The sequence below is a fragment of the Rhinoraja longicauda genome, chromosome 35, assembly GCF_053455715.1.
Source record: "Rhinoraja longicauda isolate Sanriku21f chromosome 35, sRhiLon1.1, whole genome shotgun sequence".
In the NCBI taxonomy this organism is placed as follows: domain Eukaryota; kingdom Metazoa; phylum Chordata; class Chondrichthyes; order Rajiformes; family Arhynchobatidae; genus Rhinoraja; species Rhinoraja longicauda.
The window spans coordinates 3908145-3931601 of NC_135987.1; the positions used below are offsets into that span (position 1 = coordinate 3908145).

Sequence of the window (23457 nt, forward strand, 5' to 3'; positions counted from 1 at the left end):
GGTCTCGACCCGAAACGCCACCCATTCCCTACAAACTCGCACATTTTTAGAATGTGCGAGGAAACCGGAGCACCCAGAGAAAATTCACGCAGTTCACGGGGAGAACGCACAAACTCCGTACAGACAGCACCCGTGGTCAGGATCGAACCCGGGACTCTGGTGCTGTGAGACAGCAACTCTACCGCTGCGCCACCGTGCCGCCCTTTTCAGTATTGTCTTTCCAGTGACTGGTTAAAACGCAACAAAAGCTTTTCACTGTACCTCAGTTCACGTGACAATAAACTAAACTCAACTCAACTCAAAACGGAAGAGATTTCCTCAGGTGAAAATGTCAAAGACTAGAGGCCATAGCTTTAAGGTGAGAGGGGGAAGGATCAAGTGAGATGTGCGGGGAAAGATTTTGCAGAGAGTGGTGGCTGCTTAAAACTAGGGTTGCCAACTGTCCCGTATTAGCCGGGACATCCCGTATTTTGGGCTAAATTGGTTTGTCCCCTATGGAACCTCCGTTTTCCCGTATTAGGCCCAGGGGACACTGTAGGGCCCGGACGCTGTAGGCCCCGACACTGTAGGCCCAGACGCTGTAGGCCCGGACACTGTAAGTCCCAACAATGTAGGCCCGGACGCTGTAGGCCCGGACACTGTAGGCCCCTACACTGTAGGCACGGACGCTGCAGGCCCGGACGCTGTAGGCCCGGACACTGTAGGCCCCTACACTGTAGGCCCGGACACTGTAGGTCCCGATACTTTAGGTCCCGACAGTTTAGCTCCCGACACTTTAGGTTTCCGACATTTTAGTTCTGGACAGTCTAGGTCCGGAGGCCTGGGCGGCGCCTAACGGAGGTTACATAGCAACCCGCCTCCCGTCCCGGGCGGCCGCCATTGGTGGAGCGGGATCATGTGGCCACTGGCGGGGTGAGGTCATGTGGGGCGCAGGGCGGTGGCATCACCTTGTCCCGTATTTGGGAGTGAGATAGTTGGCAACCCTACTTGGAACCCACTGCTGGGGTTGTGTTGGAGGCAGTTACAATAATAACATTGAAGAGGCTTTTAGATAGGCAGATGGATATGCAGAGAATGGAGGGATACGGACCACGTGAGGCAGAGGATATCACAAAATGCTGGAGTAACTCAGCGGGTCAGGCAGCATCTCTGGAGAGAAGGAATGGGTGACGTTTCGGGTCGAGACCCTTCTTCAGACAGGCAGAGGAGATTAGTTTAACTTGGTATCATGTTCGGAACAGATATAGAAACATAGAAACATAGAAAATAGGTGCAGGAGTAGGCCATTCGGCCCTTCAAGCCAGCACCGCCATTCAATATGATCATGGTTGATCATCCAAATCCAGTACCCTGTTCCTGCCTTCTCCCATATCCTTTGATTCCGTTAGCCCTAAGAGCTATGTCTAACTCTCTCTTGAAAACATCCAGTGAATTGGCCTCCACTGCCTTCTGTGGCAGAGAATTCCACAGATTCACAACTCTCTGGGTGAAACATTGTGGGCCGAAAGGTCTACTCCTGTGCTGAACTGTTCTATGTACTATGTAGACGTGTGTGTCTCTGTTTGCTATGTGCAGGAAGGAACTGCAGATGCTGGTTTACACCGAGGATAGACACAAAATGCTGGAGTAACTCAGCGGGACAGGCAGCGTCTCTGGAGAGAAGGAATGGGTGACGTTTTGTTGCGTCTCGACCTGAAACGTCACCCGTTCCTTCCACCCAGAGATGCTGCCTTTCCCGCTGAGTTACCCCAGCATTTTGTGTCTGTCTCGGCTTGCTATGTTGATATAATCTGTCAGCACTCTAACCCCAGTCCTGTTCCTTAGCACACTGACCCTGACAGTAGACTGAGTCTCTGTAATCTATTACACAGTACAGTAGAAGAAACAATTAAGATACCAGGAGGAAATATGATTAGCTGGCCAGTAATTGGACTGCTGATTAATAAATTGCAATTACTTTACTACCTTACGCACTTCATAAAACACTTAGGAGGTCATATTCAGAGCCACAGCCAGAGTGAAACGTCTTTTCATCCACAGGTAACTTATCGAGCAACATGTAGATTTTAGATTTTTTTTTAGATTTAGAGATACAGCGCAGAAACAGGCCCTTCGGCCCACCGGGTCCGTGCCGCCCAGCGATCCCCGCACATTAACACTATCCTACACCCACTATGGACAATTTTTACATTTGCCCAGCCAATTAACCTACATACCTGTACGTCTTTGGAGTGTGGGAGGAAACCGAAGATCTCGGAGAAAACCCACGCAGGTCACGGGGAGAACGTACAAACTCTGTACAGACGGCGCCCGTAGTCAGGATCGAACCTGAGTCTCCGGCGCTGCATTCGCTGTAAGGCAGCAACTCTACCGCTGCGCCACCGTGCCGCCCACATATGTATCCCCACATGCATACACACACGTGCACAGACCCATACACATGCATGGAGGTACAGATTCACATGTACAGATATGTGGGCACACATGATCACACACATGTAAGTGTGTACACTCACCTGCAGTGCACACACACACACAGGCACCTACATCAATCAGGAGGACGAACGCACACAAACACACATGTGTGGGCACACATGCACACACACACACACACACACCTACATCAATCAGGAGCATGCATGCACACAAACACATACCTGGCACACACACACGTGCACACACACACACACACACACACATACACACTCACACTCACAGTCACACACACACACACACACATACACACACACATACACGTACACGCACACCCACACTCACACTCACAGTCACACACACACACACACGTACACACACACACACACACTCACACATACACACACACACACACTCACACACACTCACACACACACACACACATACACGTACACACACACACACACTCACACATACACACACACACACTCACACTCACAGTCACACACACACACACACACACACACACTCACACACACTCACACACCCTCACACACACACACACTCACACACACTCACACACCCTCACACTCACAGTCACACACACACTCATGTACATACACACATGCGCACACACACACACACACACACACACACACACACACACACGTGTGTTTTGCAGGACATGTTTCGAAGGCATAGCAAAGGGCAACACGGTGGTGCAGCGGTAGAGTTGCTGCCTCACAGCGCCTGAGATCCCGGTTCGATCCTGACTACGGGTGCTGTCCGTACAAAGTTTGTACGTTCTCTCCCTGACCTGGGTATGCAAGCAGAGAATTCCACTGTGACCTTCTTTGTGCACGCCCAGCTTTCCTCAGTCTGCCGTGCCTAAAGTGCAGCCACTTGTGTTACACTGGCAAGTGTGGCAGAGCGGAGGTAAGCAGTGGGGCCAGTGCAGATGGAAAACTAGGTGCGTCTGCATTGGGTGCAAAGTTCCCAAAGAGACCAAAACGGAAAACGGACAACAGTCTGCGTCGGTGACCAGAGGCTTACTGCAGAAACCCTTGTCTATTCACCACGGTCGTTGGGTTCAGGCATCATCCTCCTGTGCCTTTTAGCTGCCAATCCCAAGCCAACCCTACCCTTTGACCCTGTCTGGTAACACCAGGTAACAGAGGTGGGTGGGTTCTCTCTCCCTCTCATTCCCCAACACAGGATCTCACAGAGGTAGACACACGGCACGGTGGCGCAGCGGTAGAGTTGCTGCCTTACAGCGAATGCAGCGCCGGAGACTCAGGTTCCATCCTGACTACAGGCGCCATCTGTACGGAGTTTGTACGTTCTCCCCGTGACCCGCATGGGTTTTCTCCGAGATCTTCGGTTTCCTCCCACACTCCAAAGACGTGCAGGTATGTAGGTTAATTGACTGGGTAAATGTAAAAATTGTCCCTAGTGTGTGTAGGATAGTGTTAATGAGCGGGAATCGCTGGGCGGCGCGGACTCGGTGGGGCGAAGGGCCTGTTTCTGCGCTGTATCTCTAAATCTAAAAATCTAAAATCACACAAAGGTAGACTCACAAAGGTAGACTGTGTGCAGTTTTGGTCTCCAAATTTGAGGAAGGACATTCTTGCTATTGAGGGAGTGCAGCGTAGGTTCACTAGGTTAATTGTCCCGCCCCCTCCCCTGACTCTCAATCTGAAGAAGGGTCCCGACCCGAAACGTCACCCATTCCTTCTCTCCTGAGATGCTGCCTGACCCGTCGAGTTACTCCAGCATTTTGTGTCTACCTTCGATTTAAACCACTGGCTTTAATCTTAAAAGCTTCAGTGGTATCCGTGTTTACAAGTTTGTTTTTTACTGAAACCAAAGATGGTTCTCTGTCACCTCCCGGTTATTTTAGTTTAATCCACTGTCTCCACTTTAATCTCCACTAATGTTAGGAGGCCACACTATGAGGCCCACCATGACATGCCCATTAGCTTCTCCATGGTGGATGGAGTTTCCCACACATCTATATACTAAATCTCTCGTTTGTTTGTTTGTTTGTTTGTTTGTTCCTGAACTACAGCCAAATCGGTACACGATAGCGTGCCAATTGTGGCCCACCTTACTCTCCGTCGCACCTTTGGTGCTAATGGAAGAGGTTTCATTGAAATCGGTGTTATATTTTTTAAGCTATTCACATTTTAAAGTTTAAATCTATCTCCTAGTAAGGGAGGAAGGGGGGTGCAGGGAGGGGGTGGAGGGAGGGGCGGGGAGGGAGGGGGGAGGAGGGAGGATAAGAGGGGATGAGAGGGATGGAGTGGGGGGGAAGAGGGAGGGGGAGGGAAAGAGGAGGCGGGAGGGGGGAGGAGAGGGGGAAGGGGGGGAGAGAGGAGGGGGGAAGGAGGGGGAAGGGGAGGAGGGAGGGAAGGGGAAGGGGGGAGGGAAGGGTATGGGGAAGGGGAAGGGGGGGAGGAGAGGGTGCTGCACCAATGCGGGAGAGGTTTGGGTCCAACGGGTCCACTTGGTCTAGTATACAACTAAATGTACAGTGAAATTCTTTTTGCACATATTGCACTTGCTGGTGCTGCCGTTTTTGGCGCCATTATTCAGCGTCCAAGGTCCGGCCTGCCCGCAGCCTCGACGTTCCGGAGCAGTTCCCGTGAACAGGGCGGCACGGTGGCGCAGCGGTAGGGTTCGATCCTGACTACAGGCGTCGTCTGTACGGAGTTTGTACGTTCTCCCCGTGACCTGCGTGGGTTTTCTCCGAGATCTTTGGTTTCCTCCCACACTCCAAAGACGTACAGGTTTGTAGGTTAATTGACTGGGTAATATGTAAAAAATGTTCCTAGTGTGTGTAGGATAGTGTTAATGTGCGGGGATCGCTGGGCGGCACGGACTCGGTGGGCCGAAGGGCCTGTTTTCGCGCTGTATCTCTAAATCTAAAAACATCTAAAACTGACATCCCTCTCCTCTCCTCGCCCGGCCACCTCCTCGACCCGTGGGCACTTCCTGCAACCGGCCTTGAAGGGGCTGGAGGCATTGCCCCTGGTTCACCCTCCCACCGGCCCCTTGCCCCTCGCGCCCGTCATCTCCAACTCTCTCCCGGTTACGCCGAGCGACAAGCCTTCATGAACCATTGAACTATTGAGCGCTGGGCTGGGCTCAAGCATTGTAACATCAGAGCACAATATTCCTGTTGTCGCAAACAATCAAACTCTTCGAATTCTTTTTGCTCTGTTCAGATACCAGGCTCTACACAAGGGTGGTGCAGCATTAAAGTTGCTCTGGAAACCCTGGTTCCATCCTGACTACAAGTGCTGTCTGTACGGAGTTTGTTCCTTCTCCCCATGACCTCGTGGGTTTTCTCCGGGTGCTCCGGTTTCTTTCCACACTTCAACGCCGTGCGGGTTTGTGGGTTAAATGGCTTCGGCAAAATTGTCTCCAGTGTGTGGGATAGAACTCGTGTATGGGTTGGCACGGACTTGGTGGGACTGTTTCCAAGCTGTATCAAGAAAGTCTAAAGTCTAAAGTATACAATGGGATGTTATCTTGGCTTCACAATAATGTAATAACTGCTCTCCATGTGTTACTTGGCAGCTAGGTCTGATCTATCAGTGTCAGGTTAGGAGGACACTGTGTAGCTATTAACATTCCAGCTCACAAACCCCGATTTGACTGAAAGCTACCAAATGTACTTGGTTTTACAGCAAACCTGATTTTAAATGTATGCACCACAACTGTGGCACAGAGGTGCAACGGTAGAGTTGCTGCCTCACAGCGCCGGAGACCCGGGTTCCATCCCGACTACGGGCGCCGTCTGTACGGAGTTTGTACGTTCTCCCCGTGACCTGCGTGGGTTTTCTCCGAGATCTTCGGTTTCCTCCCACACTCCAAAGACGTGCAAGTATGTAGGCAAATTGGCTTGGTATAAATGTAAATTGTCCCTAGTGTGTGTAGGGTAGTGTTAGTGTGTGGGGATCGCTAATCGGTGTGGATTCGGTGGGCCGAAGGGCCTGTTTCCGTGCCCTTGCTTAGTAATGGGTGTCAGGGGTTATGGGGAGAAGGCAGGAGAATGGGGTTGGGAGGGAGAGATAGATCAGCCATTATTGAATGGCAGAGTGGACTCGATGGGCCGAATGACCTAATTCTGCTCCTATCACTTATGAAGCCATTAACATGATATTTTTAAAGCAGGGATTGACAGATTCTTGATTTTTAATAATAGTTCTTGATAATCTTGGGTTACGGGGAGAAGGCAGGAGAATGGGGTTGGGAGGGAGAGATAGATCAGCCATGATTGAATGGCGGAGTGGACTTGATGGGCCGAATGGCCTAATTCTGCTCCTGGAACTAAAAAACATGAACCCGTGCTGGATTTTTCCATGTTCTATGTTCTATAAACAAGTATTCCACCACCTCCCCCCTTTCAATTGAATCATCTGAACTGCAGCTGATCATTTAAACACTGCACCTAGGTCCCCTTAATCTATATACAAAACCTCTCGTTTGTTTGTTCCTGAACTACAGCCAAAACGGTACACGATAGCACGACAATTGTAGGCCCACCTTACTCACCGTCGTCCATTTGGTGCCAATGGAAGCAGTTTCATTGAAATCGGTGTTATATTTTTTAAGTTATTCACATTTTAAAGTTGAAATCTATCTCCTAGGGGGAGGGGGGGAGGGAGAGGGGGGGAGGGAGGGAGGGGGAGGAGGGATGATGAGGGGGGTTGAGGGGGATGGAGTGTGGGGGAGGGGAAGGGGCGAGGGAAAGGGAGGGGGAAGGAGGGGAGGGGGGAGCGGAAGGGGTGAGGGGAAGGGAGGGGGAAGGAGGCGAGGGGGAGGGGTGTGGAGAGAGGGGAGGTGGGAGGGAGGGGGAGGAGGAGGAGGGATGATGAGGGGAGTTGAGGGGGATGGAGTGGGAGGGGAGGGGGAAGGAGGCGAGGGGGAGGGGTGTGGAGAGAGGGGGAGGGGGAGGAGGGGGAGAGGGGGAGGGGGGATGATGAGGGGGGTTGAGGAGGATGGAGTGGGGGCGAGGGGAAGGGGTGAGGGAGAGGGGAAAGAGGGATGATGAGGGGGGTTGAGGGGGATGGAGTGGGGGGGAGGGGAAGGGGTGAGGGAAAGGGAGGGGGAATGAGGGGAGGGGGTGGGGAGTGGAAGAGGGGGGAGGAAGGAGGGAGAGTGGGAGGGGGGAGGGAAGGGGAGGAGGGGGGGAGAGGGGGAAGGGAGGAGAGTGGAGGGGGAGGAGAGGGTGCTGCACCAATGCAGGAGAGGTTTGGGCCCAACGGGTCCACTTGTTCTAGTGCAAATCTAAAATTCGCCCTCCTTACGATTTAATATTGCATTAACATATTATGTTCTCCCATGTACGCTTGTTTAGTTGTGCCGAGAGTACCCGCTGACGAACATTGAGACAGCCTAATTGTTTCAGCCCAGCAATGTTGTCAGAAAACAAAAGCTAGGCTTCCCTGCTGAACACATATTGAAAATTGTTTCACCGTTTTATACACGCTGCATTGAGCTCATGCAGAGCACATCAAAATGCCAATTATGCTGCAAATTCAAGAGTTCTGGCCCTTCGGAGCAACAATAATAAACGGTTCATGAGTCATTCATTTTGTAAAGATCTTGCAGACCCCCGCAATGCAAAACCCACACAATCAATAACCACGGTGGCGCAGCGGTAGAGTTGCCGCCTCACAGCGCCGGAGGGACCCGAGCTCCATCCTGACTACGGGTGCTGTCTGTTCGGAGTTTGTACGTTTTCCCCGTGACCGCGTGGGTTTCCCCTGGGCGCTCCGGTTACCACCCACACTCCAAAGACGTGCAGGCTTGCAGGTTAATAGGCTTTGGAAAAAATTGTAAATTGTAAATTGGCCCTGGTGTGCAGGATAGTGCTAGAGTCCAGTCAAGTCAAGTCAATTTTATTTGTATAGCACATTTAAAAACAACCCACGTTGACCAAAGTGCTGTACATCAGTTCAGGTACTAAGAAACGAACATACAATGGCACACAAACATAACAGCACATACATAAACAGTTCACAGCGCCCCCTCAGAAGGTCTCAAACGCTAGAGTAGAAATAGGTTTTGAGCCTGGACTTAAAGGAGTCGATGAAGGGGGCCTGGTTTAGTGTGCGGGGATCACTGGTCAGCACGGGCTCGACGGGCCGAAGGGCCTGTTTCCGCGCAGTATCTCTAAAAGCAAACTAAACGAAACTTTAGATGGACACAAAAAGCTGGAGCAACTGAGCGGGTCAGGCAGCATCTCTGGTGGAAAGGAATAGGTGGTGTTTTGACCCTTCTTCAGACTGAGAGTCAGAAGGAAAGGAGAGGTATAGAACAAATGAATGCACGATTAGCATTAGACAATAGACAATAGACAATAGACAATAGACAATAGACAATAGACAATAGACAATAGACAATAGGTGCAGGAGGAGGCCATTCGGCTCTTCGAGCCAGCACCGCCATCCAATGTGATCATGGCTGATCACTCTCAAACCGTTCCTGCCTTCTCCCCATACCCCCTGACTCCGCTATCCTTAAGAGCTCTATCTAGCTCTCTCTTGAATGCATTCAGAGAATTGGCCTCCACTGCCTTCTGAGGCAGAGAATTCAACAGATTCACAACTCTCTGACTGAAAAAGTTTTTCCTCATCTCCGTTCTAAATAGAACCAGCTCTGAAACACAGTGACACGTCATGAGAGCCATTCGGGTACAAGGAACTGCAGATGCCGTTTACGGGGGGGAAAAAAGACACAAAGTGCTGGAGTAACTCAGTAGGTCAGGCAGAATCTCTGGAGAACATGGATAGGCAACGTTTCGGGCAGGCGTCCAAAGCAGGGTCACGACTCAAAACGTAGCCCATTCATGCTCTCAAGACCTACTGAGCAACTCCATCACGTTGTCCAGGTCAGAGTTTCATAAGTTCATAAGTGATAGGAGCAGAATTAGGCCAATCGGCCCATCAAGACTACTCCGCCATTCAATCATGGCTGATCTATCTCTCCCTCTCAACCCCACTCTCCTGCCTTCTCCCCGTAACCCCTGACACCCGTACTAATCAACAACCTATCCATCTCTGCCTTAAAAATATCCATTGACTTGACCTCCACAGCCTTCTGTGGCAAAGAATTCCACAGATTCACCACCCTCTGACAAGAAATCTCTCCTCATTTCCTTCCTAAAGGAACGTCCTTTAATTCTGAGGCTGTGGCCTCTGGTCCTAGACTCTCCCACTAGTGGAAACACCCTCTCCACATCCACTCTATCCAAGCCCTTCACTATTCACTAGGTCAGTGCAGGTTGGCATTGGTGCACCGTTAGGCAGCTGAGTCTGTCATAAGCATCGCTGGTTGTCGTTGACTGGGTCCCTGTGTTACAGAGTCCAGTGTTCATTCACGAGCACCATGGGTCACTGCCAAGTTGGAGTCCCTGATGCCATCTGTGCCACAAGCATTGGAGCCATAAGCACTCAAGCACGAGGGAAATATTACCAACCATAAAGCTTGAGACGGACACAAAATGCTGGAGTAACTCAGCGGGACAGGTAGCGTCTCTGGAGAGAAGGAGTGGATGATGTTTCGGGTCGAGACCTTTCTTCAGACCGAAGAGGTCTGACTGAAGAAGTTCTTGTTCACAACCCGAATGTCGCCCATTCCTTCTCTCCCGAGATGCTGCCTGTCCCGCTGAGTTACTCCGGCATTTTGTGTCTATCTGGGTCTACGGGGCCCGCGGCTGGGGTCTGGATCGGCGACCACGGAGGCGTGCGGGGAGGGCCCGGAGGCGATAGTGGGGAGGTCGGCGTGGGCGGTCAATGACGGCGCCGACCGACGGACGAGGACGGATGGCGTGGAAGTGAGGGCGCCGCTGCCGGGGGAAGGAACAAGGGAGGACCTGGCGTGGGGGGATCGGCGGGAGGGAGGGAGGGGTGGGGGCGGGGGGAGAACAATGGACAATGGGGACCCGGTGTGGGGGGAGGGAGGGAACAAAGGAGGACCCGATGTGGGGGGACTGCGGGGAGGGGGGGGGGTAGGGAAGAACAAAGGCGCCCTTTATGGACGACTATTTGTATACCTTGGTATCCAAGCAAAGAATTTCACTGTGGCCTGTCACATGTGACAGTAAAGTGTTCATTCATTCAAATAATCTGTGGTCACAAACACCACTGAGCCAAAGTCAATACTATCTTTGGAGACACTGGAAACTGTAGATCTGTAGCAAAATGCAAAGCCACAGAGTCACTCAATGTATTTCTGGAGGAATGGGCAGATGATAACTCTGGTCACGTCCCTTCTTCAGACTACACCGATGTTGCCTGACCTGTTGAGTTCCTCCAGCACTTTCCTATTTTCGCTGAACACTGACTGTCTCTTTCATTTGGGAAGAGAGCAATCGATTGATTGCAATGTGCTGGAGGAAAGGTGTAAGAAGGAACTGCAGATGCTGGTTTAAACCGAAGATAGACACATAAGGTTGGAGTAACTCAGCGGGGCAGGCAGCATCTCTGGAGGTAAGGAATGGGCGACGTTTCGGGTCGAGACCCTTCTTCAGACGAAGAAGGTCTTGACCCGAAATGTCACGCATTCCTTCTCTCCAGAGATGCTGCCAGTCCCGCTGAGTTACTCCAACCTTATGTGTCTATGCTGGAGGAAAGATCCTTTAGACTTTAGAGATACGTCGTGGAAACAGGTCCTTCGGCCCACAGAGTCCCTGCCGACCGGCAATCCCCCATAAATTAGATCTATTCAATACACGAGTGACAATTTACAGAAGCCAATTAACCTACAAACCCGCACGTCTTTGGAGTGTGGGAGGAAACCGGAGCACCCGGAGAAAACCCACGCGGTCACAGGGAGAACGTATAAACTCCGTACAGGCAGCACCCATAATCAGGATAGAACCCGAGACTCTGGCGCTGTGAGGCAGCAACTCTACCACTGCGCCACAGTGCCACCCTCCTACAGGTAACACGAGTCACACAGTCATAGACTCATACAGGCCCTTCAGCCCAACATGCCCACACCAACCAACGCCCCATCTACACTAGTCCCACCTTCCTGCATTTAGCCCATCTATATACTAAAACTCTCGTTCGTTTGTTTGTTTGTTCCTGAACTGCAGCCAAAACGGCACTCGGTAGCGCGACACGAGGGGTTGAGGGAGATGGAATGGGGGGAGGGGAAGGGGGAGGGTAGGGAAGGGGTAGTAGGGGAGGAGGGAGGGGGAGGGGAGGGAAGGGGGAGGGGGGGCAGAGGGGGGAGGGGGTGGAGGGGGGAGGGGAAGGGGAAGAGGTGGGAGGGGAAGGGGGAAGAGGTGGGAGGGGAAGGGGAGAGGAGGGGGGAAGGGAAGGGGGAGGGAGGGAGGGGGAGAGGGAAGGGAGAAGGGGGACTGGGGGAGGGGGAGGGAGGGGAGGAGTGGGGAGGGGAGAGGGGAGGGGAGGGGGAGGGAGGGAGGGGGGGAGAGGGGAGGGGGAGGGGAAATGGGGGAGGGAGGGGAGGAGGGTGGAGGGGGAGGGGAGGGGGAGAGGAGGGGGGAGGGGGGGGGAGAGGAGGGTGGAGGGGGAGGGAGGGAGGTTTGGGCCCAACAGGTCCACTTGGTCTCGTATCGCTCTAAACATGTCTTATCCATAAACCTGTCTAAACGTTTCTTGAAACTTATGATAGTCCCTGCCTCAAACACCTCCTCTGGCAGCTCATTCCATACACCCACCAAGCTTTGAGTAAAAAAGTTACACCTCAGGTTCCTATTAACGTGGCTCAGCGGTAGAGTTGCTGCCTTACAAATCTTGCCCTAACCTCACCTTAAATCCAAGTCCTCTGGTTCTCAATTCCTCCTGAGCCGCTGAGCTCCTCCAGCACTTTGCATCATCTCTTCGGGTAACACGGTGACGCAGCGGTACAGCTACTGTCTTACAGCGCCAGACACCCGGGTTCGATCCCGACTACGGGCGCCGTCTGTACAGAGTTTCTACGTTCTCCCCGTGACCTGCGTGGGTTTTCTCCGAGATCTTCGGTTTCCTCCCACATTCCAAAGACGTACAGGTTTGTAGGTTAATTGGCTTGGTATAAATCAATGTAAATTGTCCCTAGTGTGTGTGTGTAAGATAGTGTAAGTACGCGGGGATCACTGGTCGGTGTGGACTCCATTGGCCAAAGGGCCTGTTTCCGCGGTGAATCTCTAAATTAAACTAAAACCACATACAAAATGTACAGAGAAAACATTCAGGTTTTCTCCAAAAGCAGCTTCCAACATGTGAACTGTGTGAGTAAGGAGGACCCATATCTGAGGAAGGATGTGCTGGCTCTGGAGAGGGTTCAGAGGAGGTTTACAAGAATGATCCCAGGAATGAGTGGGTTAGCTCATGATGAGCGTTTGACAACGTTTGGGCCTGTACTCGCTGGAGTTTAGAAGGTTGAGGGGGGACCTCATGCAAACTTACACAATAATGAAAGGCACAGACAGAGTGGATGTGGAGAGGATGTTTCCACTGGTGGGAGAGTCATCGACCAGAATTACAGGTCGCTTTTAGAAAGGAGGTGAGGAGGAACGTCTTTAGTCAGTTAATCTGTGGAACTCACTGGCTCAGTGCTGTGGAGGCCAAGTCAATGGACATTTTTAGACACATTCTTGATTGGAATGGGAGTCAAGGGTTATGGGGAGAAGGCAGGAAAATGGGATAAGGAGGCAGAGATCAGCCATGATTGAATGGTGGAGTGGATTCGATGGGCCGAATGGCCTTATTCTACTCCTATAATGTGAACTCGTGAACTTGTGACCAGGGTAACAGGTGCATTCATTTACCACCATCTGTAAACTCCCCTTCAACACCATCCTGACTTATATTGGCATTCCTTCACCTTCTTGCACTAAGGAAGGTGGATGAGGGGAGATCTTATAGAGGTATACAAAATCATGAGGGGAGTAGATCGGGTAGACGCACAGAGTCTCTTGCCCAGAGTAGGGGAATCGAGGACCAGAGGATATAGGTTTAAGGTGAATAGGAATCTGGGGGGTAACCTTTTCACACAGAGGGTGGTGGGGTTACAGAGCAAACTGCCAGAGGAGGTAGTTGAGGCTTGGACTATCCCAATTTTTAAGAAACAGTTGGACAGGTACATGGATAGGACAGGTTTGGTGGGATATGGGCCAAACAAAGGCAGGTGGGACTAGTGTAGATGGGACTGTTGGCCAGTGTGGGCAAGTTGGGCCGAAGGGCCTGTTTCCATGCTGTATGTTTCTATGACTCTAAATGTTGTATCTTTTATCCTTTATCTGCGCACTATGGACTGTGTGCTCTGGTTTATTTCACTGACATGTTTAAACTGTAATGTTGTTGTTATGTCTTAATGTTTTGTTATTTTATGCCTTATCTTAATTGTTTACTGCATGTTCGTGTTGTTACTTGCGAGCGGAGCACCAAGACACATTCCTTGTATGTGTACATACTTGGCCAATAAACTTATTCACTCGTTCATTCATTCAACTCCACCATTGCTCCACCCTGCCACTCCGATCCGGACTTACCATCTGCCTCATTGGATACCCTCGGTCTATCTTCAATCAGACTTTATCTCGCACTAAAGGTGATTCCCTTCATCCCCTGCTCCAGATGTCAACTTATTTACATCGGCAAAACCAAGCGCAGGCTTGGCGATCACTTCGCTCAACACCTGCGCTCGGCCCGCATTGGCCCACCTGATCTCCCGGTGGCCGAGCATTTCAACTCCCCCTCCCTTCTCCCAGTCTGACCTTTCTGTTATGGGCCTCCTGCAGTGCCATAGCGAGGCCCACCGGAAATTGGTGGAACAGCACCTCATATTTCGCCTGGGCAGCTTGCAGCCCAGTGGTATGAACATTGACTTCTCCAACTTTCGTTAGTTCCTCTGTCCCTCTCTTCCCCTCCTCCTTCCCAGATCTCCCTCTATCTTCCTGTCTCCACCTATATCCTTCCTTTGTCCCGCCCCCCTGACATCAGTCTGCAGAAGGGTCTCGAACCGAAACTTCACCCATTCCTTCTCTCCTGAGATGCTGCCTGACCTGCTGAGTTACTCCAGCATTTTGTGAATAACTACCCTTTATCATGCGTCAGTAGTCGGTAGTTGGCTCGATTGTAATCATGCATTGGCTTGCCACTGACTGGTTAGCACGCAACAAAAAGCTTTTCGCTCTACCGCGTGTAGGGAAATAACTGCAGGTGCTGGTACAAATCGAAGGTATCACAAAATGCTGGAGTAACTCAGCGGGTCAGGCAGCATCTCTTGAGAGACAGAATGGGTGACGTTTTGGGTCGAGACCCTTCTTCAGAATTCCCATCAGTCTGAAGAAGGGTCTCGACCCGAAACGTCACCCATTCCTTCTCTCCCGAGATGCTGCCTGACCCGCTGAGTTACTCCAGCATTTTGTGAAACAATAGACAATAGACAATAGGTGCAGGAGGAGGCCATTCAGCCCTTCGAGTCAGCACTGCCATTCAATGTGATCATGGCTGATCATTCTCAATTATCATCATATCATATCATATATATACAGCCGGAAACAGGCCTTTTCGGCCCTCCAAGTCCGTGCCGCCCAGCGATCCCCACACATTAACACTATCCTACACCCACTAGGGACAATTTTTTCATTTACCCAGTCAATTAACCTACATACCTGTACGTCTTTGGAGTGTGGGAGGAAACCGAAGATCTCGGAGAAAACCCACGCAGGTCACGGGGAGAACGTACAAACTCCTTACAGTGCAGCACCCGTAGTCAGGATCGAACCTGAGTCTCCGGCGCTGCATTCGCTGTAAAGCAGCAACTCTACCGCTGCGCTACCGTGCCAGTACCCCGTTCCTGCCTTCTCCCCATACCCCCTGACTCCGCTATCCTTAAGAGCTCTATCTAGCTCTCTCTTGAATGTTACTTGACAATAAACTCAAACTCAAACTCAAAGTCAATCTCAGGTAACCAAAGGTGGAAGTGAAGTGAATGAGAAAATGTAAAAGAAGTTAAACATCTGAAGCTACAAAGGGCAGAAAGATAAAAGGAAAAGATCTTTGCTCTTCTGTCACTGGACACTTTACGTGAGATTGGAATGAAGACTGGTGCAATTCTAAACACAAAGTGGAGACATAAATGAGAAAGACCTCTGTGGCAAGGGAAAGAAATAGCCCTTTCTTTCCTCTTCTGGCCCAACCTGTTAGTCAAATCATCAATCCATGTATCATAAGCTAAGGAATTCCTTTGACACACACACTACAGCCTGTTATTTGCAAGTTTAATCAGATCTCTTCTTCAAATAGACTGCATTTACTGTCACTGTTTCTGATGGCTCGTGTATAATTATGTGAATTTTAATAAAACGCTCTGAAAGTAACCCGACACTGAGAGCCAGCAATCACGGAGATTAACCCCTCGTGTGCAGGATGGAACTGCAGATGCTAGTTTACACCGATGATAGGCACAAAACGCTGGAGTTACTCAGTGGGACAGGCAGCATTTCTGGAGATAAGAATAGGGGACGTTTCGGGTCAGTAGAAGGGTTCCGACCCTCCTCCAGCATTTTACTCCGGCATTTTACTCCAGCATTTTGTGTCCCAGCTTCTAGACTCAATACCCATGGAAAGGAAGATAGGGACACAAAATGCTGGGGTAACTCAGCGGGACAGGCAGCATCTCTGGAGAGAAGCAATGGGTGACGTTTCGGGTCGAAACCCTACTTCAGACTGATGTCAGGGGAGTGCGCGGTACAGAGATAAAATGTAGTCGGAGACAGTAAAACTGGGCGGAGAACTGGGAAGGGGGAGGGGATGGAGAGAGAGGGAAATTAAGGGCTATATGAAGTTGGAGAAGTCAGTGTTCATACCGCTGGGGTGTAAGCTACCCAAGCGAAATATGAGGTGCTGTTCCTCCAATTTGCGCTGGGCCTCACTCTGACAATGGAGGAGGCCCAGGAATGGGAGGGGGAGTTAAAGTGTTAAAAGGAATCCTTACCATGTTTCCACCTATTCCTTTAGTCCAGAGATATTGTCTGACCCGCTGAGTTAACCCCCTGAGTGCCAGCTCACTCCTTGCTCCTTTGTGGTTCATTGCTGAGACAAAGCCAGGTAGACAGGCGTCTTCCTTGTGCAGGCCTAAGGCGAAATCTAGCCAGCATCCGTGAGAGGGACTCGCCCGTGACAAAGAGGAGAAAGCCATTACGAGCCATTAAACACACCTAACCTGAATGGGGCAGTACAGTGGCATAACGGTAGAGTTGCTGCCTCACAGCGCCAGAGACCCGGGTTCGATCCTAACTACGGGCACCGTCTGTATGGAGTTTATTCGTTCTCCCCGTGACCTGCGTGGGTTTTCTCCGGGTGCACCAGTTCTCCTCCCACACTCCAAAGACGTGCAGGTTTGTAGGTTAACCGGCTTCGGTAAAGATTGTAAATTGTCCCCAGTGTGTGTAGGACAGTACCGTGATCGCTGGTCGGCACATAGAAACATAGAAACATAGAAAATAGGTGCAGGAGTAGGCCATTCGACCCTTCGAGCCTGCACCGCCATTCAATATGATCATGGCTGATCATCCAACTCAGTATTCCGTACCTGCCTTCTCTCCATACCCCCTGATCCCTTTAGCCACAAGGGCCACATCTAACTCCCTCTTAAATATAGCCAATGAACTGGCATGGACCCGGCGGGCCGAAGGGCCTGTTTCCGTGCTGTATCTCTAAACTAAAACCAAACTAAAGGTAAGCAACTCCAGTTGTGCTTCCCTCTCTGTGCAGAGCCGTCTCTTAAACTGCCACCGTTTAAGAATAAGGGGTAGGCCATTTAGAACGGAGATGAGGAAAGACTTTTTCAGTCAGAGTTGTGAATCTGTGGAATTCTCTGCCTCAGAAGGCAGTGGAGGCCAATTCTCTGAATGCATTCAAGAGAGAGCTAGATAGAGCTCTTAAGGATAGATCAGCCATGATCATATTGAATGGCGGTGCAGGCTCGAAGGGCCGAATGGCCTACTCCTGTACCTATTTTCTATGTTTCTATGTAAGGTCACTCACGGAGTCAGGGGGTATGGGGAGAAGGCAGGAATGGGGTACTGATTGAGAATGATCAGCCATGATCACATTGAATGGTGGTGCTGGCTCGAAGGGCCGAATGGCCTCCTCCTGCGCCTATTGTCTATTGTCTATTGTCTATTGTCTATTGTCTATTGTCTATTGTCTATTGTCTATTGTCTTCGGCTCTCTCCCCTGAAGACCCTTCGTAAACCTTTCTTTTCATCCAACATTTTGATCATTTTGATAATGCAGCACAAAAATAGATCGGCCTTGGGCAGTTTGGACTTAACTTTAGACTTTAGACTGTTTAGAAACACCCCTCTCGGCCCACCAAGTCCAAGCCAACTGGAACACCAACACCATCCTACACAAACTAGGGACAATCTACAATTTTATTTTACCGATACCAATGAACCCACAAACCAAAACGTCTTTGGAGTGTGGGAGGAAACCGGAGCACCCGGAGAAAACCCAGGCGGTCACAAGGAGAACTTACAAAGACCGTACAGCCATAGTCAGGATCGAACCGGGGTCTCTGGTGCTGTGAGGCAGCAACTCTACCGCCGCGCCACCGTGCTGCCCTGTTATTGTCAAGTTGGATGTCGCCCGGACTCAAGGGACTGAGCTATAGTTAGATATCACAAAATGCTGGAGTAACTCAGCAGGTCAGGCAGCATCTAGGAGAGAGGGAATGGGTGACATTTCGGGTCGAAACCCATCTTCAGACTGAAGCTGTAGGAGAGGTTGAGCAGGCTAGGACTCTATTCCTTAGAGCGCAGGAGGATAAGGTGTGACCTTACATAGAAACATAGAAACATAGAAAATAGGTGCAGGAGTAGGCCATTCGGCCCTTCGAGCCTGCACCGCCATTCAATATGATCATGGCTGATCATCCAGCTCAGTAACCTGTACCTGCCTTCTCTCCATACCCCCTGATCCCTTTAGCCACAAGGGCCACATCTAACTCCCTCTTAAATATAGCCAATGAACAGGCCTCAACTACCTTCTGTGGCAGAAAATTCCAAAGATTCATCACTCACTTTTTACAGAGGTGTAAAAAATCATGAGCGGATCAGATCAGGTAGATGCACAGAGTCTCTACATCTCCTTCATTTACTCCTTCTCTACATTGTGCTTGTGAAATCATCCACCTCACCCACACCTTTACATGTCAGCCCAACTATTCATCTCCTTGCTTCATTTTGCCAATTATCCATCAACATCCATCCAGCAATTCTTCCCTCCATCCATTTAGTCATCAATCTAATCAATTATAGATCTATTAAACCATTCATCCAGCTATCTATCGACCCATCCATCCATCCAGCTACTGCAAGATAATTAGCAGCTGAAATAAAAACAATTAACGTGTTGGCCTCCCATACAATGGATCAGGTCTTTTTCTTAACCAGTTGAGCTGAAGAAGGGTCTCGACCAGGAATGTCACCTCCTCCAGAGATGCTGCCTGATCCACTGAGGTCATATGTTCACATGTTCCAGGAGCAGAATTGGGCCATTCGGCCCATCAAGTCTACTCCGCCATTCAATCATGGCTGATCTATCTATCCCTCTCAACCCCATTCTCCTGCCTTCGCCCCATAAGCCCTGACACCCTTACTTTTTTAATTTTTTTAGAAATACAGCACGGAAACAGGCCCTTCGGCCCACCGAGTCCGCGCCGCCCAGCGATCCCCGCACACTAACACTATCCTACACCCACTAGGAACAATTTTTAAATTTACCCAGTCAATTAACCTACACACCTGTACGTCTTTGGAGTGTGGGAGGAAACCGAAGATCTCGGAGAAAACCCACGCAGGTCACGGGGAGAACGTACAAACTCCGTACAGACGGCGCCCGTAGTCAGGATCGAACCATGAGTCTCCGGCGCTGCATTCGCTGTAAGGCAGCAACTCTACCGCTGCGTCACCGTGCCGCCCTTACTAAGAATCAAGAATCTGTCAATCTCTGCCTTAAAAGTATCCATAGTTTAGTTTCATTTAGTTCATGAAACTTCTGTCCCGCTGAGACACTCCAGCATTTTGTGTCTATCTTTGGTGTAAACCACCATCTTCAGTTCCTTTGTACACACCCAACTATGTTGGGCAGGGTTGGCATGTTTTCTCTGGAACATCAAGAGAATGTCGTTGATGAAGAGACCTGACAGAGTACATAAAATTATGAAGCATAGATGGATGAATGGGCTATTTAGTTTAGTTTAGTTTAGTTTAGTTTAGAACCCTTCGGCCTACTGGGTCCACGCCGACCAGCGATCCCCACACATTAACACCACCCACACACACTAAGGACAATTTTTTACATTTGCCCAGCCAATTAACCTACATACCTGTACGTCTTTGGAGTGTGGGAGGAAACCGAAGATCTCGGAGAAAACCCACGCAGGTCACGGGGAGAACGTACAAACACCGTACAGACAGCGCCCGTAGTCAGGATCGAACCCGGGTTTCCGGCCCTGCATTCGCTGTAAGGCAGCAACTCTACCGCTGCGCCACCATGACCGCCTTGGTCTCCTTGATTGTCTTAGCCTTCACATCCGTTCGTGGCAATGAATTCCACAGGTTCATCACCCTCAGACTAAAGAAATTCCACCTGATCTCCTTTCTAAAGGTACATCCTTTTATCCTGAGGCTAGAGCCTCTGGTCATGGACTGTCCCATTGAGTTACTCCAGCATTCTGTGTCTATCTTTGGTGTCAACCAGCATCTGCAGTTCCTTCATACACAATAGAATTTTGGATGTTGTGGAAACTTGTGGCCATCTCAAATTAGGCAAAATCCATCCTTTGATAACATCAGTGAATTAAAGTTTCTGTAATACCAAGGAACTGCAGGTGCTGGTTTATACCAAAGATAGATACAGAATGCTGGAGTAACTCAACGGGTCTGGTAGCATCTCTGGAGAACATGGAAAGGTGACATTTCAGACTGATGCAAAAGAATTGCACATATCTCTTTAACGTATTGCCAATTTAGAGTTTAGAGTAGGGTTGCCAACTTTCTCACGTCCAAATAAGGGACAAAAGGTGACATCAACGCCTCGCGCCCCACGTGACCTCACCCAGCCAGTGGCCACGTGCTCCCGTTCCACCAATGGTGGCCGCCCGGGCTGGGAGGCGGGTTGCCATGCAACCTCCATTAGGCAGCGCCCAGGCCTCTGGGCCTACAGTGTCTGGGCCTAAAGTGTCCGGGCCCACAGCGCCCCTGGGCCTAATACAGGACAAGGGCAGTCCCGTACGGGACAAACCAATTTAGCCCAACATACGGGATGTCCCGGCTAATACGGGACAGTTGGCAACCCTAGTTTAGAGATACAGTGTGGAAACAAGGCCTTTGGCCGACTGAGCCCGCACCGACCTACGATCACCCATGCACTCGTTCTATCCTTCACATTCGGGACAATTTGCAGAAGCCAATCAAACTACAAACTTGCACGTCTTTGGAATGTGGGAAAAAAACGGAGCACCCGGAGAAAACCCACGCGGTCGCAGGGAGAACCGACAAACTCCGTACAGACAGTACCCTTAGTCAGGATTGAACCCGGGTCTCCAGCGATGTAAGGCAGCAACTCTACCGCTGCGCCACCATTGTTTGCCATGAGGCCAAAGACAAAATAGAAACATCTCCTGATGCATCGTGAAATATTCCTCTATTGACAGGCTGTAAGTATGTTGAGCGGCCCTCCATGCTCACTGCCATATATATCCCTGAAAACAGACAGGTGAGATTGACGCCTTACCTGTCACAACTGGGTAACTTTGGGGTCCCGAAACGTTGGCGCCAAGGTCGGGAGTGGCAGCTGCTGATAAGCTGCTTTTAACATCTTCTAATCCAGAGGCCAAGGCTGAGAGGGAATATTCATTAGCCTGGAAGAGATGCAGCAGAGAGAGGCAGGTGTAATGATGCGAAGATTGACAGCACTTCATTTTTGGATTCGAGGCAACCGGCTTAACAACACCACATCCGCCCAGCCCTCCTCCACGCTGCACAACATTAAAACGTAGCACTTTGTTCTTTCTCTCCCCAGAGAAGGTTGATTGCAAATGAGTATTTATTTGTTTAGTTTAGATAAACAGGCCATTCGGCCCACCGTGTCCGCACCGACCAGCGATCCCCGCACACCAACCCTACTCTGCACACAGACGAGAGACAATTTTTATACCAAGCCTAAGGGCGGCACGGTGGCGCAAGGGCGGCATGGTGGCGCAGCGGTAGAGTTGCTGCTTTACAGCGAATGCAGCGCCGGAGACTCAGGTTCGATCCTGACTACGGGTGCTGCACTGTAAGGAGTTTGTACGTTCTCCCCGTGACCTGCGTGGGTTTTCTCCAAGATCTTCGGTTTCCTCCCACACTCCAAAGACGTACAGGTTTGTAGGTTAATTGGCTGGGTAAATGTAAAATATTGTCCCTAGTGGGTGTAGGATAGTGTTAATGTGCGGGGATCGCTGGGCGGCGCGGACTTGGTGGGCCGAAAAGGCCTGTTTCCGCGCTGTATATATATGATATGATATGATGATATGATATTGACCTACAAACCTGTACGTCTTTGGAGTGCGGGAGGAAACCGAAGATCTTGGAGAAAGCCCACGCAGGTCACGGGGAGAACGTACAGACAGCGCCCATAGTCAGGATCGAACCCGGGTCTCCGGCGCTGTGAGGCAGCAACTCTACCGCTGCGCCACCCAGCCACCCATGTATCTGCCAATCAATCATTTGTCCGAAGGAGAGTCCCGACTTGTGGTAACTCAGCGGGTCAGGTTCTCTGGAGACAAAGGATGGGTGATGTTTCTGATCGAGACCTTCCTTCAGACCCATCTCTGACATTTCAAAAGAAGGACATGGTACAGGCTTGAGAAGTCCTTGCTGACCAACGATCTCGGTACATCAGCACTATCCTACACACGCTCGGGACCATTGCAGTTTTACCCAAGCCAATTAACCTACAAACCTGCACGTCTTTGGAGTGTGGGAGGAAACCGGAGCAGTTGTTGATAGGATTGGGGAGAAGTATTCTGTTAGTGCTAATATCAAGGCCTGATCAAGACATGGATGCCTTTCCCTGTCACGTCTGCCCTTGGATACCACTGGGGCAGCACAGTGGAGCAGCGGTAGAGTTGCTGCCTTACAGTTCCAAAGACCCGGGTTCCATCCTGACTATGGGTGCTGTCTGTACGGAGTTTGTACGTTCTCCCCGTGACCCCATGAGTTTTTTTCAGGGTGCCCTGACACACAGGGTTGTAAGTTAATTGGCTTCGGTAAAAATTGCAAATGATCCCGAGGGTGTAGGACAGTGCTGGAGTACGGTGATCGCTGGTCGATACAAACTCTGTGGGCCGCTAGGCCTGCTTACACGCTGTATCTCTAAACTAAACTAAACTACAAACTACATCCTTTGGCCTCAAAAGTATAGTGTGCCTGATGAGTTAATGAGTTGACCGTAAGGTAGCAATCTTTCCACACAAAACCATCACTATGCTCTTTGTTATAACGGGAGAAGCAATATAAAATTAAACTCTGTACGTACAATGTTGGTAAGGCCACTTTTGGAGTATTGGGTGCAGTTCTGATCACGCCATTACAGGATGTGGAGGCTTTAGAGAAGAGGTTCACCAGAATGCCTCCTGGATTAGAGCGTATTAGCTCTGAGAAGAGGTTGCAAAGACTTGGCATGATTTCTCTGGAACATCAGAGGTCGAGGGGAGTAGAAGTATGTAACATTATGAGACATAGTTGGGTAGACAGTCAGAACCTTTATCCCAGAATGGAAATATCAAAGACTGGAGGACATAGATTTCAGGCGAGAGGGACAAAGTTTAAAGGAGATGTTGCAGGGCAAGTCTATTAACACAGAGGGTGGTAAATAAATGTCTTTAGTCCGAGGGCGGTGAATCTATGGAATTCATTGTCACAGATGGTTGTGGAGATTTTCAATGGATATTTTTAAGGTGGAGATTAACAGATTCTTCATTAGATTTTTTAAAAAATATTTA

The 23457-nt window shown here is 50.3% G+C and overlaps 1 protein-coding gene across 1 annotated transcript in view; it reads right to left on the reverse strand.

The window, feature by feature from the left end:
- LOC144609937 (paired box protein Pax-2-like) overlaps nt 1–23457 on the reverse strand; it is a 186206-nt gene that overhangs the window by 18121 nt on the left and 144628 nt on the right. Inside the window, exon 5 of the mRNA XM_078428343.1 lies at nt 21207–21333. Coding sequence (XP_078284469.1) covers nt 21207–21333 — 127 coding nt within the window. The remainder of the gene's footprint in view (nt 1–21206; nt 21334–23457) is intronic.